Source organism: Triturus cristatus, chromosome 7, assembly GCF_964204655.1.
Source record: "Triturus cristatus chromosome 7, aTriCri1.1, whole genome shotgun sequence".
NCBI classification, from domain to species: Eukaryota; Metazoa; Chordata; class Amphibia; order Caudata; family Salamandridae; genus Triturus; species Triturus cristatus.
Window position 1 is genome coordinate 409,883,784 of NC_140590.1, and position 17,963 is coordinate 409,901,746.

At 42.7% G+C, this 17,963-nt stretch overlaps 1 protein-coding gene across 1 annotated transcript in view; it reads right to left on the reverse strand.

Annotated features, from left to right (window-relative positions):
• The window catches only part of LOC146809810 (extracellular calcium-sensing receptor-like), a 111,586-nt gene that overhangs the window by 90,361 nt on the left and 3,262 nt on the right, over positions 1-17,963 (reverse strand). The window contains exons 2-3 of the mRNA XM_085614904.1: positions 7,052-7,195; positions 842-1,133 (exon numbers count right to left, since the gene is read on the reverse strand). Coding sequence (XP_085471030.1) covers positions 842-1,133; positions 7,052-7,195 — 436 coding nt within the window. The remainder of the gene's footprint in view (positions 1-841; positions 1,134-7,051; positions 7,196-17,963) is intronic.

Sequence of the window (17,963 nt, forward strand, 5' to 3'; positions counted from 1 at the left end):
TAATGATAGTTGAAGGAGGGAGTAAGTCCCCAGATGGGGGAGACTGGTAAAAATATGGACAATACTTTGAAACTGAAGGTTACGACATGCTCAAACCATGCAGGGTTTCTTAAATTGTGCAACAACAGAATAATGACATAGGAAACCTGCACATGGCTATTAACACCAGGACGAATAGATACAATCCAAACGATAATCAGTCAAGCACAGATCTAAAAACATTTGCACTTTACGCGTTATTTCCTGATGTCATCGTAGACATCAATCGGTGTACGACATGTCTAAAAAATTTCTAGGAACCTAAAAGCAACCCTAATCATATAGATTTACTTTTTTGCCCATCCTTCAACGCAGGAACATCTATTTTACTGAAATAAGCAAAAACCTACGTCGCACATACCTACGAAGGCACCCTAATTTTTTCATAATTGTTATTATGTACACTATGCAATAAATATTTCGTTTCAGAGTGTAGAGACTAGTCTTCTTACTCAGTACTGTACTTGGTTGTTGTATGCATGTATGTTTGTGGTATCTTGTATTTTGTCTTTGGGTATTTCTAGATTATCCTGTTATGTCCGATCTCTCTTGTATCAGTTTCCACATTTAAAACATTTTGCCCATGATCCTACCTTAATATACCTTTTAACTTATGCTAAGCCTCCTGGGAAGTGCAACCCACCAACTGAGGTTTCCTGTGCTTGCCTTTCATATTCTTGTATAAGCCTTTACTCTGCATGCTCAGTGACTATACCATCATTTTACTTTTTTAATTTGGGGGGTAAACCGAAAGTAGGTGAATAATAAAACAGATTTATAATAATTTAAGAAGATGTCTTACTTGAGGAAATCTGTAGAGTCCCAGCACTCGAGCGACTTGTATAGAAGACGTAGAAAGATTGTCTCCAATGATGGCAGTCATCTTGGGTGGAGCCTGGTAGCTGTAATTTGGAACCATGTTCTGCTGTTCTGACAGGAGCCAAATGGCACCCTGTACAGCCATCATTTCTACGTAGCAGGAGTCAAAAATCTTAAACCCCAAGGTGATGTTGGGTAAAATGTTGGGATTGCGGTTAATTTCGTCAATGGCAAAAACCATGGCCTGTGCATACTGGTATCCTTCAGCAAAGAATCTGTGTAGAGAGAGCAGAGTCTTTCTTAAGATTTAAACATAGACTTGATTGAAATATTTGCTAAAGACCTAAACAAGAGTTTGAATATGTTTGGTTCCTACAGAAACTTCCAGCACATTAATATTTGCCAAATCTGCTTAGACCTGAAAACAAGCTCCAACTGTAGCAGGAAATGTGTTGAGGCGAATATTAGGGTAATGCAGAGCTACTGTTTAATGAGTGATGTTATTTGGTTTTTACTTATAACATTGATGATATGCATCGTCACGCATATAAGCAACTGTTCGGTACAAAATGTTTTAATTGGAGCAGCCCAATGTGCCGGCACATATTTTCGCCTTCCAGTTATACTTCATTCAGCGCTGAGAGCAGCTAGCATGAAAATGTAGAGCTGCAGCAATAATCTGGTATTACATTTAATTTTTAATTTTTATTAAGCCAATAAATAACACAATTATACGAAATAAAATATTTGAAATTAAAGTATGTCAGTAGTACTGGAAGATGACATCAGGATTGTGTATAATCACTACTACCTAAAAATCATGTATCATATAATTCATAAAATCGGGCCAAAACGATATCTACAAATTCGATCATAAAAAGAGAAAATTTAAATCCTCGATATGTGCCATATGATCTAACATAGCTTCCCAGATCTTTATGCCAGGTCCACGTTTTTGGGACCCTTTGAGGGCATACAGGCTATTCTCTAGATTACATATGGCGTATAGCCTATCTCTCTACATTTCGAATGACGGGGGTTCTTTCTGCCGCCAGAGTAAGGTTATGCATAGCCGGGCCACTACTATTGCCATAAAAATTAAATACCTGGATTGATATATCTCACGGCTAGTCATGGACTCATTTAGCACTCCCAAGAGCATATCCGTTGGTTATAAATCTGTACCCCAATTATTCCCATCAGGAAGGTCTCGATCCCCCCAAATCAACTATCTCAACTATGGACATATGCAGAACATATGGAGACTATCTGCCTGATCAACCCCACATTGTGCACATTTACCGTCATTCGACCCACCCCATTGAGAGATTTTGACTGGAGTGTAATATAAATTCAAGATGGTCTTATAATACTGTGCTTTAAGGTTGGAGGATATCAAAATCATCTTGCCTTGTGTAATGGAGTCCTGTAGAATTTCACCTCCTTGAGATAATTGAGTATTCCATTTGTGATTTTGTACCCCCAAATCATCCTGCTGCGTTTAAATAAGGGCTTGATAAAGAGTGCCAATCCTCCAGTGTCCTCTAACTGCCCGAATCAAATAATTTTTTGGGGCAAATAGTCCTTGATTTCGTTTCCTCTGTAGATAGTCCTGAATCTGCAAATACTTTAAAAAAATCTGTTTTTGGTAAAGAGTATTCCGCTGCCAAGCTCGACTAGGGCAGGATACCATCTCTATCATAAAGGTCCACAGTGTAATTATACCCTTTCATCTCCATCTGGCCATAGTGGTGTCCCAAAAGTATATGGTGATAGTAATGATGCAGAAGTAGGCCTGTAGTGGCAGATCCTACTAATCTGCAAACTTCTTTGAACCTGCTGCCATGTTTTACAGGAGGCTTGAACAACCTTAAATCGAGTTTTCTTATAGTAGCTAGGTTCTAGACGTTGAAAAAAACTTCTCTCAGCCTCAGGGGCCAACAGCATTTGGAAAATAGGCAGAGCATCGGCTACCTCAGCATTTCCTTCACCTACAAGCAAAATTTGCATATGTTGAGAAGGCAGGCCCGGTAATAAAACGTAAAATTAGTTACAGCCCAACCCCCACGGCTTCAACCAACCCCCATGGCTTCGAGATAGATTCATGTACATCATTGCCTGGCGTGATATATCCTGTGCCCATCTAAAGCTACTACAGATGAACTGTAGTTTTTTACGCTGATTTCTATAAAGCTCCAAGGGTACAGATCTAAAGTGATAAAGTACCTTAGGTAGTATGTTCATTTTTAAGACATTACATCCTCCAACTATTAAAAGGTGTAAACATTCTATTCTGTCTAACTCACTTTTTTGTTTTTCGCAACATGGGATCCCAGTTAGCAGATACCATTTTGTCCAAACAAGTTTTAATTTGAACACTAAGATACACTACTTCCTCAGTGACCTGAAGGTCATTAAAAGAAGCTTGCTTAGTACATATGATTTGATTTTTAGCTATATTTAATTTATAGCCCGAATCCTGCCCAAATTTAACTGCTAGCTGTTCAATTTCTAATAATGCTGAGGCTGGTTGAGGGGAGACAATAGCTATATCATCAGCATAAGCTAGGACCTTAAACTGCTCCTGTCCGTGTTGCAACGGTTTAATATTTGGGCTACTTTCCAACAAGTTAAAAAATGGATTAATATAAAGGGAAAACAATAAGGGGGAGCATGGACAGCCTTGTCTGGTCCCTCTAGATATCAATACTGGATCAGATTCTAGCTCAAGCGCACAGATTCGAGACACAGGAGATCTATAGATGACCTTTATTGCACTGATAAAAGCTCGACCGAAACCTTGCCAACGCATGGTTTCCCATAGAAATTCCCAACAGACACGGTCAAACACATTTTCATCATCAAGTAGCACCATTCCAAGTGGACCTTGAGGGACATTAGCCAGCTCCAGCAGGGTAACCATGCTGACGGGCTAAAACTAAAGGAGAGATATGATAACTCTTGCTAACCGCATGGCCATGATCTTTGCATAGATCTTACCATCGCAATTTAATAAAGAAGTCTGTACGACCCGGGTAATATAGGAGACTTGTCCTTCTTTTTAAAGATCACTATATTGGCTACGTCCCATGATGCTGGAGCTCGCCCTTTTTGTGCTTCCAGAAAAGTTGTGAGCATATCTGATTTTAGCTCTTACAGAAAAGTTTTGTAGCGTTCTAGAGGCAACTTATTGGGACCGGCAGCTTTACCGGCAGTCAGATAGCCAACGGCCTCCATGAGCTCCTCTGGTGTAATAGGCTCCTCCAAATACTCACAAGCTTTTGGGCTGAGAATCCTTCTATATGGATCCTTCAATAAGACTCATCTCTTATTGCCATTCTGACCATCGATATAGAGGTCTTCATAGAATGCCCTGAATAGTTTAAGAATCTCAGATGGTGATTCAACCAACTTCCCAGCTCTTTTTTTCAATTGCGGCAATTGCACACTTGGCCTCCTTACACAGAATATTTTTTGCCAGACATTTACCAGTTGCCTCACCATATTCATAACATTCCCTTTTAAAGAGGTAATATTTATTAGCATTTTCTTTGGGCCAATGCACTTTGATTCTGGCCTTGCAGCGGTCAATGTCAGTTTGCGCGTGGGTAGTATCTAGTTTCATTGAACAGATTATATAAGACTCTGCTCTGCCTTCCGGAGATCCTCAAAAAGGCCCTGCATTAACTGCCTTTGCTGTCTCTAAATATATAAACCAAAGCTGAAGATTTCCCCATGGAGCACTGCCTTTAAAGCATCTGAAACTACTATATGATATGTAGAGTTCTGATTAATAGCCAAAAATTGATTTAGCCACTGACAAAAGTGACTGACAAAGGACTAATTGAGCAGTAGCTTCCTATCAAATGAAAAAGACCCACATGGTCATATCAGACCTCGTACTGAAAGATCCAATAACAATGGAACGTGATCCAATGTAACTCTAGGGAAAAACCTGTATATTTACTTCTGCTACGTGTGTCTTAGTTATAAAAAAAATAGTCAAGTCTAGCAAACTTTCGGTGTCAACATGAATAACGTGTGAAGCTGGGATCTGGATGTTTTAATTTGGCCCAAACATCAGTTCAGCAGTGATCATGTAAGAGCTGCTGCAAGGCCCTGAAGACCTTGGCTTTCCGACCAACATATGTATCCCTACCTGCTCGCACAGCAGTATCTTCCAGCTGAATATTAAAATCCTCAAACAACAGCAACTGGGTGGGCTAGGAAGCCAGCTCTAAGTTAAGAGAGTCTAGTATCTGTGCTTCATCCACGTTGGCCCCATTAACAAAGCATATTGCAAATTTTCTATTACCAGCCACAGATTCCTATATCACCCACCATCCATATTTATCAACAAGCACTCTACCAGTGGAATATATTAGGTTTTACAAGAATGGCCACATCTCTGATAGTATTACCTTGCTTTGTACAGGCTATCAAAGTATACCCTAGCTCGGATATAACTCTATGCTTCCCGCGGGGTATGTGTGTCTCTTGAAGGCAAACCACAAACATTCCTCTTATTTTCTGAGCTACTCTGTGCCATTTAGCCATACTGTTAAGACCACAAACATTGAACGAACATATACAAAGTCTATCTGACATCAACCCATCAAATTTCCCAAAATGAGAGCCCTCCAAAATCAATTTCAACACAATGAATACAAAATCACAATCCGTAGTTTCTACTCAAGCTTCTTCATCAATTGACTAATTTTTACCCCCACGCAGCTCTCCAACCTCCCAAGCCCCCCCCCCAAAAAACTCCCAAGTCCACCCTGGAGCTTTCCCTGCAAATGGGAGACCCCCTTCCACCCGAATTCTGGAGTCAAAAAGAACCTTCATTCTAATGTGATGGAGAGCCTCTCGTCTCCTGCCGATCGACCTTCCCCACCTGAATTATCCAGCCCTATTGTGTTGTAAAAAAAGATGACTTTGAGTTTTGCAGGATTGAAAAGAAAGCCTTGAGCTCCCTTGATCAGAAAAGGAGTGATCACCTGTCGCAGCTGCCACACTTTTTTCAACTATCGTGTGATATTAGTCTGGCCAGACAAAAAACTAATTCCCTTTCCATCTTCTTTTCCTGTGTGGACATGCCAGATCATATAAAGCCTGCTGGGACAAAAAATTATTCAAACAAATATGGATTGCTCTAGGTCTGAGGGCTGAGTGGCCTGACCATGAACGGCTATTTTGCCTGAAATGGAACCGTTGAGCTCGCTGAACCTCCAAGTCCCTGGCCCATTGAGTAAGCTCGGAGAATGCTTCTGAGAAGAGTTCACCAATGAATTTCCAGGGATCAGACCCTTCCACACCCTCAGGTAGACCAAGGACTCTGAGGTTATTATGGAGAAGATGATTATCCATGTCCTCAAGTTTCCATGCCATGTCAGTCTTCTGAAGCTCCAAAGTATCAGTAACAGCTTTTTGTAGTATGATCTCATCTTGTAGCATGGAAAGTCTATTCTTGTCTTCAGTGATCCTTTCCGCAAATTCCAAGCATGATTTAGCTACTCGATGTATCAAATTTTGCAACTTGTGGCAGGTGCCCTGCATTTTTTAGCTTTATATACGAGTTTCCTCTCTGTGTGCCATTATGGTTTGCAATATAACAGAAAGAGAGATATCCTCCGGGTTCTCCAGAGTCTTGAAAGGAGCCGGCCTCGTTGTATCCCCTGGTTTGGCCCCCAAATTGGAGGAAAAAGAATAATCTCATGAGAGCTCCGCAACCAGTTCCTTTTGATCCGTGGGGTCAGATATCAATTTCTTCTTACATACAGTACCAGTACTGGATGCAGTGTTTAAGTTGCCCAACCCCTCTTCCTCCAACCGTATACTACTAGCCTCGCTCCATTGATAATTTGCTGACTCTCCCCCTGAGAGCAGTTCTGGCAACTGAGATGTCTCATCGCCTGATGAATTAGATTAATCTGATAATGAAAAAAGTGTTTGCCGATATCGATCTCTGCCTGGTCTGTTAAGCTAACATTTCTCTCCCCTGCAATCTGATGTTTACATCCATCCATCTAATTCATCTTAATTTGTTTTGTGGCAGCTGCTAATTCAGGACAACTTTCTCTGGGTGATATCTGATCCTTTTGCCTCACAATTTGCTCCCCAGGTGGATCTGCCTCCCCTGATGATGAAATAAATAAGGGTATTACAGTGTTCAAATCAGATCCCCCCATACCCTGCCTGAACCACAACAAAGCCAGAAACAGGGTTTGCAATGGAGCCCCTCTTTTTCTCAGAGCTCACCACCTTATTTTGTCTAGTCGAGGCAGTCTCTCCCTGTAACCGCTTCTCATGCTTGGTATCAGCAGTCTTTCCTTTTCTAGCAGGGAAGAAGATCGAGGGTGTAGTTTTCTTAGGTAACCTCGCAGCCCCCGGATTTTCAGAAGCTGAGGCACCTTCCCCGACAGCCGTTACTCCGGTTCAATGTTTTACCTCCAGGGCTCTCCCTGCGGCACGCGCCTTGGCCACTCTGGAGTTCTTATGCAGCATTTCAATTGAATGAGAAACTGAGCCATGCCCAGCTCCAGAAGAAATCACGCGAAGACTGCGGGGGAGACACAGAGCCAGTCGGGTAAGCGGGACCACACACCGCCAAAAAAGGCAGATATCCCAGAGCATATCTCTCGTAGTGAGGGGCGAAAAGCAGGGGGGTTACATTTTCTTCTTCCTTTTATCAAAGCAGGCTGGTTCTTAGATTCATGGTGAAAAATAGCGCTCCGTAAACCTAACAGTAGGGGTAGTCGATCAGACACAAGTGCCAACATAGCCACCGCCATCTTGCCTCGGTCAAAACAAAGCATTTTCTGATAATAATCTGTTGTTTCAGGTGTGAAAGAAAACCTTTTTCTACAGTAAACTCTCTTTGAAAGTCCCTTCTCTGTCATTAGGAGTAACAAGCATTGCCAAGGTTCATTTAACTTAGAAAGAGTGTGAATGCCTCCCACTTTCATATGGATAATTTTAGATGATGCTGATTGTTTTGGATGCATAATGGTTAATCAGTCACAAAAAGCAGAAGCTCACATTCTGTTCCAAGTTATAAACACTTATAACCATGCATGCACATTTGCAGGGAGCAAAATTCTTGTCATAAATGTGCAATGCTGGATTGAATTTAGCTGTCCCCAATTCACAGTTAGGACAGGGGTGGTCCAAGCTGTTAGCAAAGCTACTGCATTGGTATTCAGAGATATTTTAAGGCATGGGGAAAGTGGGACCCTGGTAAAGTGAGTGAAAAATGTCCCCCCTGACAAGTTCCCTAACATAAATGTCATGGCATTTAAAAAACAGTTGGTGCTGACACACATGCTGAAGGGCATTCCTACAAACCTGGAAACCTCCATAGTTGTAATAAAGGCCTTCAGATCTTGAGACTCTGCGTGCAATCAAATGTGGTGGTATACTGGTTTGCTGAGGCCAGGTCCAAAACTGTGAAAATATTTTGTCCCTAACCATTCAACAGCTACAACCACTTGCTTGCTCATTGCCCTCAGATTCACACACTGACATATCTCTCCACTAGATTTCTTGGCTTCCTACTATGGGGCTAACCATTATGTTGCTTCCATTGGTACAATTGCACTGCCCTGAAACAATCTCTCCTTGACACAGCTTCATGTACTCCAATAGGCAGCCTTTGCATTTTTGTCACCACAAACACTGCTCCCCTCTTAATTTAAACTTCTATTGATAATTCCATAAACAGCCTAACTCCTTCCTGAATACTTCAGGATATTTCTCTTCAAAATTAGAACAGCCTTCCTCGACTACCTGTACCTCAACATGGGGATGTATGTTGGAACCTAAAAATCACATATTACTTCAAATTTGGCCATCCATCAATGCCCTCTCCTTTTCTTGACACAAATAGTTTCTGCAATCAACCTATTCTGAAATTCTACTGTATCTTGAAATAAACCCTTCATCTATATAGCCTTACCCCTATACCCGCCACTTTCGAAAAACCATCATGCAGAATTTGTTTCCTTAAGCAGACCACTTACAGTACACTTCCTCTGATATAATGGTTAACCATGAACAGGAGTCATGCATCTTTTTTTTGCTCGTACCATCGACTAACACCCAGTTAATTGGAATACCACTCCCACCAAGGTCTAATTTCAGAACAGTCTCTTTTTATACTTCTTTCAACTTTTTAGTTTTCTTCTCTTGTCCCTGCCTGCAACATTTCATGTGGTGTCCCTTTCTGCCATGTTTTTTATGCGCATTGGTTCAAAAGCCCGACATGAAATCTTGCCATGGGTTATTTTACCACTCCAGAATCATTGACACTTGCACTTGCCCTCCTTTCTGCCCACTGCTAGAACTGGGGGTCTCTAGGTGGCTGAGGTAGGTACCTTAGGCCAAATAGGGACCCTTGATTCTAAGTCAGGGAAAGGAAGGACACCTTCTCAGATAGCCCCTGCTCACCCCCCGGTAGCTTGGCACGAGCAGCCAGGCTTATCTCCAAGGCAAATATGTAAAGTATTTGCAACCACGCTCTCAGTAACCCAATGGTAACACCACAAATGGACTCCACCCGAGTTTCATAAAAACAAATATATGTTTATATAAAAAGATATACAATGAGACCACATGATAAAAATCCAACATATGCGTATTTGTAATATTTCACCTGGCCGGTTATTAGGCCAGCAAGCCCTTGTAGGTTCTTGCAGTATTAATGAGCAATTCTAGATGATCCAATGCAGTCCTAAAGCAATGCTATGCAGTTCGTTATGCAACAATCAGGCAGTTTGTAATGCCAAAATAATGCAATTCGTAATGCAACAATCAGGCAGTTTGTTATGCAAAAATAATGCAATGCGTAATGCAACAATCAGGTAGTTTGTAATGCCAACAATAATGTACTCCGGCACCGATCACGGTGCTCTGGACAGTCTCTATGCCACTTTTACTGACTCATGGTCAGCCATGGCCAAAATATGCCCCCAACATGGGTAAGGTGGAAAGCAAAGTGCAGCTCCACACTCCGGCCCCAGTACTGCCACTCCTTGGCAAGTACGGGCGTCGATACGAGCTTGAGCGGAGGCTCGTGCTGCGAGAATGGGAAAGGCAGAGAGCGTTTCTTTCGGAGCCCGCATCCCGTGCTAGGTGGCGACACACGCACGCTCGCAGAGCGTTACCTGGGGGGTGTGACCTCATTCTCCTCTCATGTCCTCACGATTTGGGCCTCCGATGCGACTTTGTTGATTTTGGGCAGAGGAACTCGGCCCCCCCCCGTGACGGAGATGGTTCGAGGTTCCTCCTTGGCAGCAGCAGGCTCGGGCCGGCGGCACAGCTCCTCTGGGGATGCCGGTCCGGGCCGATGGCAATGACGAAGGTCTCAGGCTGCAACAGGGCACACGCACACAGCGTTGCTGAGACTCACTTGAGCTCCAGGTATGCACGATCGCAGGGCAATCCTCACGAAGGTCTCAGGCTGCATAAAGCAAACGCACACAGCGTTGCTGAGAATAACTTGGACTCTGGGTGCACACGATCACAGGACAATCCTCACGAAGGTCTCAGGCTGCACAAAGCACACACGCACAGCGTCGCTGAGACTCACTTGGACTCCAGGTGCCCACGATCACAGGGCAATTCTTACGAGGGTCTCAGGCTGCAAAAAGCACACGCACACAGCATCTCTGGGACACACCTGGAAACGTTTGTGTTCCTGAGTTTCCACAACAGGGAGCCAGCCCTACTCGGGCCCTTGGGGATAAGTTACTTCAGGACACAGCACACAGTAAAGTCCTTTCAGGAAGGGGGACACAGCAGGCAGCAAAGTCCCTTTAGCCTCTCCTTGGTTAAATCAGTAAACTGCAGGCCAGCCCCAGAACACACAGAAGGGTCAGTCCTTTCCTACAGTCTCTTCAGCTGTTTCTTCCATGGCAGAGGTTCCTCTTGACCATGAAGTAGTTTCAATCCTTTACAGTCTTGAGCAGTTCCATTCCTAAGTACAGGGGTTATACCCCTAAATGTCTTTGAAGTCTTTGTGTTCAGGGGTGCACTGGCCCCTGTCCAAACCAGTTCTGGTGTCTCCCTGCCAGTGACACATTCTTCCTTTGATAGTGGGGATCTGGATTCTCAATAACTCATTAGGAGATGGAGCCATTGTTTTATGGCAGCAGCTCAGGCCTCTTCACCTCCAGGGGCTACTCCTCCCCCCTACACTCCAGATGCAGGTTAGCCTGTTGCTGTCTCACCTCCTGCCCTGGATAAAGACATTCCCCAGAGCCTATCACATTCAAATCCAGACAGTCAATCTACAAGCAAGCAGGGACACACAGAAATGCTAGAGCACAAAAACCCAGCCACTTCTAAAAGAGTGGTTTCTAAACACACAATGCAAAAACCACCATCACAAAAAGATGTGTGAGTTCAGGCACACTATACTTCACCTCTCCATCTTAAGCCTATGGGAGGATAGGCTGGAAAAATATTACACAGCCTCCCCATTCTGTCCTATGGGCAAGATGGCCTTACAACAGTGAAAAACGAAATGGAGAGTGTTTCACTGTTAGGACATGGTACACACCTCACTACATGTCCTACCTTTCACATACACTGCACCCTGCCCAGGAGGGTATCTTGGACCTACCATAGGGGTGGCTGATGTGCATAGAAAAGGAAGGGTAAGGCCTGGCAAGTGGGTGCCCTTGTCAGGACAACATGGCAGTTTAACAAACTGCGCGCAGGCACTGCAGTGGCACGCCTGAGTTCTCTCTTTAGGACTACTTGTGTGGGTGGCACAATTAGTGCTGCAGGCCCACTAGTAGCATTTGCATTACTAGCCCTGGCACACATAGTGTCCTTTACTTAGGGACTTTACTAGTAAGGCTAACATACCAATCATGGATAACCAATTACCATTAAACTTTACGCAAGGAGCACTCGCACTTTGACACTGATCAGCAGTGGCAAAGTGCCCAAAGCATCTAAGTTGGCAACACAATGTCAGAAAAAAGGTCTAGGGGGAAGGAAAAAAGTTTAGGGAACTTTAGCCAAAAAGAGCCAAGTCCGACACCCACCCTTTCTTGTTTCCTCATCCCTAAGGTGTTCACAGCTAAATGTTTGTCACCACCTTGCCTAATTTGAAGAACACATTTCTTCATGTGCTCTATACGTTTTGCCACCATGAACACGTTATATAGTCTTCAACCTCTTCTCCTTCTCCTTGAACCCTCCTCCCAAAATGGTATCTTTCCATAATTGTGCTAACCCACGGTAAATAGTGTAGGTCAAGTTTTTTAAAAGCAAATATCATATTCATTCAGACCTCTGTCCTCCTCTTGACTTAGATTTGGTACATTTTTCAATGCCTCTAGTTCCTCTGCTCTTCACAAGTGTAACAGCAATGCATGTTATGGTTCTGTTCAAACGTTTCTCTACAAAACGCACTGATTATGTAAAACATTTTTCCATTTGATCCATCTCAAAGACTAACCCAAGTTCTGTTATACTTTACCCATAATATACATAAAAAAAACCCTGTCAAACATATTATTATTTAATTATGCTGAAGAAGCTGAAAATTACTTTCAAAATACACCACCTAGTTCGAAGAAGTTCCTAATAGCTATCTCCATTAGAATATAATGGAGAGAATTATTGATGTAATAGGTTTACCAATTACTGTTTCTAAGAACATGTTTTCCAACAGTTCTGATGTACAATTCACTGCTCCATAGATTGGTACCTAATCTTTCAGTTATTGGTCTGTTTTGATGTGCCAATAACCATGTTTTCAATCAGCACACAAAATGCTGTACCTAAATCTTGAAGTTAGTAGTTAGACATGATATAGTACTCCAATACTGCAAATAACTTATTCAATGTCTCCAACAGCTTTCGTGGTCCTTAATAATCTGCCCCACGGAGTTCGTTCATGATCTCTGTGGGAAATCGCGCTAGGCAGCTAGGATCATGTGCAACTTCATCAGTGTAAATCCGCCCTCCAACGTCAGTAAAGGGAACGCCATGGTGCCTGCCACACAGTGCAGGGACTAACAGGGGGGCACGTGCCCCCTTGGCCCCCAACCAGAGGCCGCAAGGAGAAGGGGGCCCTGCTAGGTGCCCCCAAAGTCACTTCCCGACAGGCTTTCCATATGGGAAAGCCCGACATTAAAAGCCCGTTGGAAACCAACATCGTAATCCTGACAGCGGAAACACCATCCTTAGGGGGCACGGTGAGGCATCCGACTGGCCCGTCAGAATCCAGCCTGAATGATCGGGCGGTTTTACTTTCGACCGCCTGCATTATAATGTGGCGGTCAGAAGTGAAACCTACGATGTGACTCGGAAAGCCTGTGACCGTATCGGAGGCTTTCCGAGTCACATTGTAATCAGGCCCTTAATTCTTAATATATGAGATACCCGTATTTTTCATTTAGGAAGGGAATGGTTCTTGTATCTATGTAGGAACCCCTCCAATGGAATTGGAATCTGTAGGAAAGAGGAGTGATGATTCACTTTAGATAGAGGATGCACATGTGGATCTGGCACCAGATTTAGAGGTCAAATCGTAACAATAGCCCTTGATATGTAGGACACACCTAATTCCTCATACCTGGGATTCGCCCTATTTTTCTTTTAGGTAGGGAGCAGTTCTAGTATCTATCTAGGAACACCCCCAATGTGTGTGCTACATTTCAAAAGATAGGTCCTGTGACTAGCGATGAACCATTAACATATGTTAAAAAAGATTTAAAGATATATAAAAATATAGGAAGTGGCTCACTGGCCAGTCTTCTTTGCTATGAGTTTTGATGTCTGGCTTCAAGAGTAGCTCTGCTTGGAGGGTCAGGTAGCAGATGCCTAGAGAACAACAGCACAGTGCTTGCGGTGACCCTCAGAATTGTTGTTCTTTTTACAATGAGAGCACCTTCTTGCACCATATCAACTGAATCTCAACCTTTCCTCTTGTTGGATATGCACTCACCACATAAAGAGGCGGAGGGGGTATGCCAATGCTCCCTATCCCTAAAAGCCAAAAATGATTGTACATTAAAAGGAACCTCAGAGGACAATTCCCCGAAATGTGTGATAATGCTGCTATCCCCACCCCTATGGTATTCAATGATTGCCACATCTCAAATCAGAAGAATATGCACCCACCCTTCATCTTGCCTGCAGACTAATTTGTGAATTACAGCATGACAGTATTTATGGTGGCTATTGACTGTGATGTGTTTGTTCGGGTCATGGTTCAATCTGTATTTCCTTCAGGAATCCATTATTTCAGTGGTCAAACTATAACTCAACCTGGTACTTACTTTATCTTTGGCAAATCCACCTCTATCTGGCAGAGTAAGGACTAGTCTAGAGCCTATTTTCTAAGTTATATTAGAACAGCTATTCACCCCTGTTTAGCCCAATATTGGAAGGGAATACCCTCAGATATATGTGAGACTGCTAGTTTCTTCTGCATCCTATTCCTGTAACCATGAAGTTCAGGCTATACCCAAAGTCTGGGAAAAGGTTGCAAATGCCATGGCCAAAGTGTAAGGATCCATGTCCGATCAGCTGAAACCCAGAGAACTGTCCTCCTACAAAAATGAATGGCTCACGATTTTGTCTTGCTAAGGGTGGAGTTTGTGCCTTTGTAGGATCAGAATGATGAACATTCATACCAAATGTTTAATTAAGTATACATAATCAGATTAAACACATCCATAGTAGTGCCAAGGATTTACAAACAATTTGTGATGGGTTGTACCTTGTTGAGGTTGAGTATCTGGCCGTGGTTTAAATACATATTTGGAAGTTATGGAATCAAAGATCTAGAAATAACTCAAATTGTTTTTGTAGTACTTTTACGACTAGGCATCTTACGAAGACCCAGTGTGTGCACCATTCATCGTCTCACCAAAAATAAAGATTATTCTCCCTCCTTTCTTCTGTCATTGCCTGAGAGTGATGATGGCACAGAAAAACAATTCTGGGAATGGTTCTTTAAAATGGCTAGATGATTAAATGTCCTGTGAACTAAGCAGACATGTCAGTCAATGAGTTAAAACAGGTTACACTAAAACGTGCAAAGGGGAGGGATTGTGAAACCTTTTGATTTGCCTTCGCACTACTCCAATGCCTGGTACCATCTTACTTGATAATTGTACTTGTGGAACCAAACTGTGCTGCCTATGATGTATGCAGCCTCAGTTTCATGCTTAGGCAACAGTAACGTCCTTAGCAGAGAAAATGTCACATTTTCCATCATTTTGAAGGTTGAATGTGCTCTGTTTCATGGTTGGTTTTCTTCCCTATGCAATAACCTCTATATTTCAATTTCGACCATATGATCTCCATTGGAGCCTTGTGTGTAAAAGCTATACATTTCCTCATTAACTTATTTGCTTTAGAAATTAATGAACAGCAATAGTATACGGCAATGTCTTGTTGTGCGACTGTTTCAGTCACTGACCTCGATTTTTCTTTCTAATAAACTTGTTCAGATTCGAAGTGGACATGTGAGCGGATTTTCCTTTACAATATCCACCTAAAATATCCATATATTAAAGAGAATTTATCTCAGGTGTATAGTCAGTGGTAACCGTTAACATTTGGCATAGATCCAGCACTCCCAGCCCTATGCTAGGCACACATGAAATCCAGTAAAACAGACACATAAGCATTGCAAACAATGTTCAAATAAAACAAGGGGGCAGTACAAACTTGTAGGAAATTCCATCTGCTTTTAAATGTTGACCTCAGCTGTGACCAGGATCTAAGCACTGTTTTTTCTGTTTAAAACCATAACTCGGTCAGTATCTTAAGAGCAGCCTTGCTAGTGTGGGACTGTTTTATAACAAGTCAAGACAAAAGTGTGCCAGTGAGATGCTTAATTGTACTGTTGCAGCGAGGTGTCCAGCTTTGGATAAGATGAGTTGTGAGACTGTAAAGTATAATGTGACATTACTATGATCCTTTGTGATCTCTGTATGAAATATAAAAATATCCTAGTATAGAATAGGGCATGGAAGTTTAGAGGCCCATCAGATTTCCTTCACTTTCATGTATGCACTGCCGACTGCTTGCTGTCATTTTAAAGGCAGCCATGCTTTGTAGACTGTCTTTAAAAGTAATTTGTGTTTAAAGTCGTCTTTGGTGGCATGGGCACTTTACAAGTGATAATCTACCTTATTGTGTACATATTAGGTATCCCAAGGTCTCCCCTAGCTATCCCAGGGGTGGGGGGCCATGAAACTGTAAGGAGGGACCTTATAAAATATGTTTTATGTGCCCTGGTGAGGGAAAAACTGCTCATTTCATTTTGCCGCACTGTAGATACTTAGCTCCATAGGCTAACATTGTAAATATTTTATTTAGGTATAACTATTGCCAGGAAAGGACGGAAATATCGTTCAATAACCTAATGATTGGTATTGATAAAGTCAACAACTTGCCACTGTTGAATTTATCATAACTAGTACAGAAGAGGAGGTATTGAACTTTCTCTTCTATAAGTCAAAATCCAGCCTTTTAGTGGTCTCTGCTGATTGGTCAGCCTTAACAGGCTTAGCCAGGCTGCTTTGATTAGATGATAAGTGGCCTATCCGGAGCAGAGATTATCTGATGGAGAGAGCTCTGAAGCTGAGGAGGATGGGTCCTGCAGAAGGGGCTGGGTAAATCAAATTGAGCTCAAAGAGAGAGCAGATCAGTGAGGAATGCCAGGTGTACCTACCCACACATCCTGGCTTAGGACAGGAATTTGCAGAGGTCAGGGGAGGAGAGCTAATGGAAATGAGCCACACTGTGGGTTGGCTTAGCTGGCTGTTGCTCCTCTTGAGAGAAATCATCCATGTAGGATTATGGAAGTGCAGCGCTTTGTGGGTCAGGAAGATGTCACACGTTTGAGGAAGTTGTCATGCTTTTGGATGCCACCCATCATTTAATTGGACAGAGGTGCCCCCCTACTTGTTGCCCCAGAGCACTGAATAAATATGTGAGAGCTGCATAGTCTCTCAAATCTGCTACCTGAAGCTACAAGGAGAAGAAGGACTTCCCTGGTTGACTCAGGATTTGCACCCAAAGGCCTGCACTCTGACTGAATGTGCCTGCTGCACAATCTGGTACTTTAGCCCTGGGGACTGTACCTTACTTCAATAAGGATTAAGGAGTGGACTCCCTGCAAGCTTCAGATTAACAGAGCCCACCTGCATCATCTTCACCAAGAGTCCCCATCCTGGAGTGCCTCCAGTGGACGTTTAAGTCAGGTGCATTGTGGGAATTGTAGTCCAGGTATCCCAAGGACCATCTAGCAGATTCCAGACCCTTGGATTTGTGTTTTCAACACTTTGGATCCTCAAGACGAACTCCAGGAAGAAGTTCCAGAAGTTTGGAGATGGTTGGAGCAACTTTTAGAATATGTTCCATAAGATGACCAACTCGACATCGAGAGTCAAGCCGACTACCTTCAACCATGACCCGACCTGGATTTCAGGTTTGTCCCGCTGAGAACTTTTGAGCTCCGGACTTCCAGGATTTGACCTGGGCCTTGTAGCGAAGCAATCCAATAATGTTGCATCAAAATCGGCCTGTAGGAGGGGACTGCTCGACGTCGAGAGAAAACTCTCTAGAAAAGTTTCCAAGTTCAAAGGTAACATTTTGACTGAGGCCTCCCGCTTAATGTATCCAACCAGGGCTCAATCGCAGTTGGCCTCAAACTTTGACTTTGTTCCGGCCACGCGTGACCAAATGTCTCACAGAGGCTCTATGTGTTTTTAAGCACTAGAAAGTATCTATTCTTAAAAAAATCATATCTCCCGTCCTCTACATTGGATTTTTGTAGTTTTGGTGTCTATTTGTTCATAGAAATAAAATCTATTTTTAGAAATTGGAGCTGGAATTTGTTTTTTGTGCGCTATGTCTTACTTATTTTATGATTGATGTTTTTAAATGCTTTACACACATGTATCCTAACTTATGCCTGCCTGCTCGTTGCAAGTTACAAAATGTTGAACAAGGGAATAATTTATTGAGACCATGACTAACCCTTTTATCGTGTTTGTGGCCTTAATACTAGTGGTAAGTAACTACTTATCACTACTAATAATCCACTTTCCAACAAATCAATTTCTGGA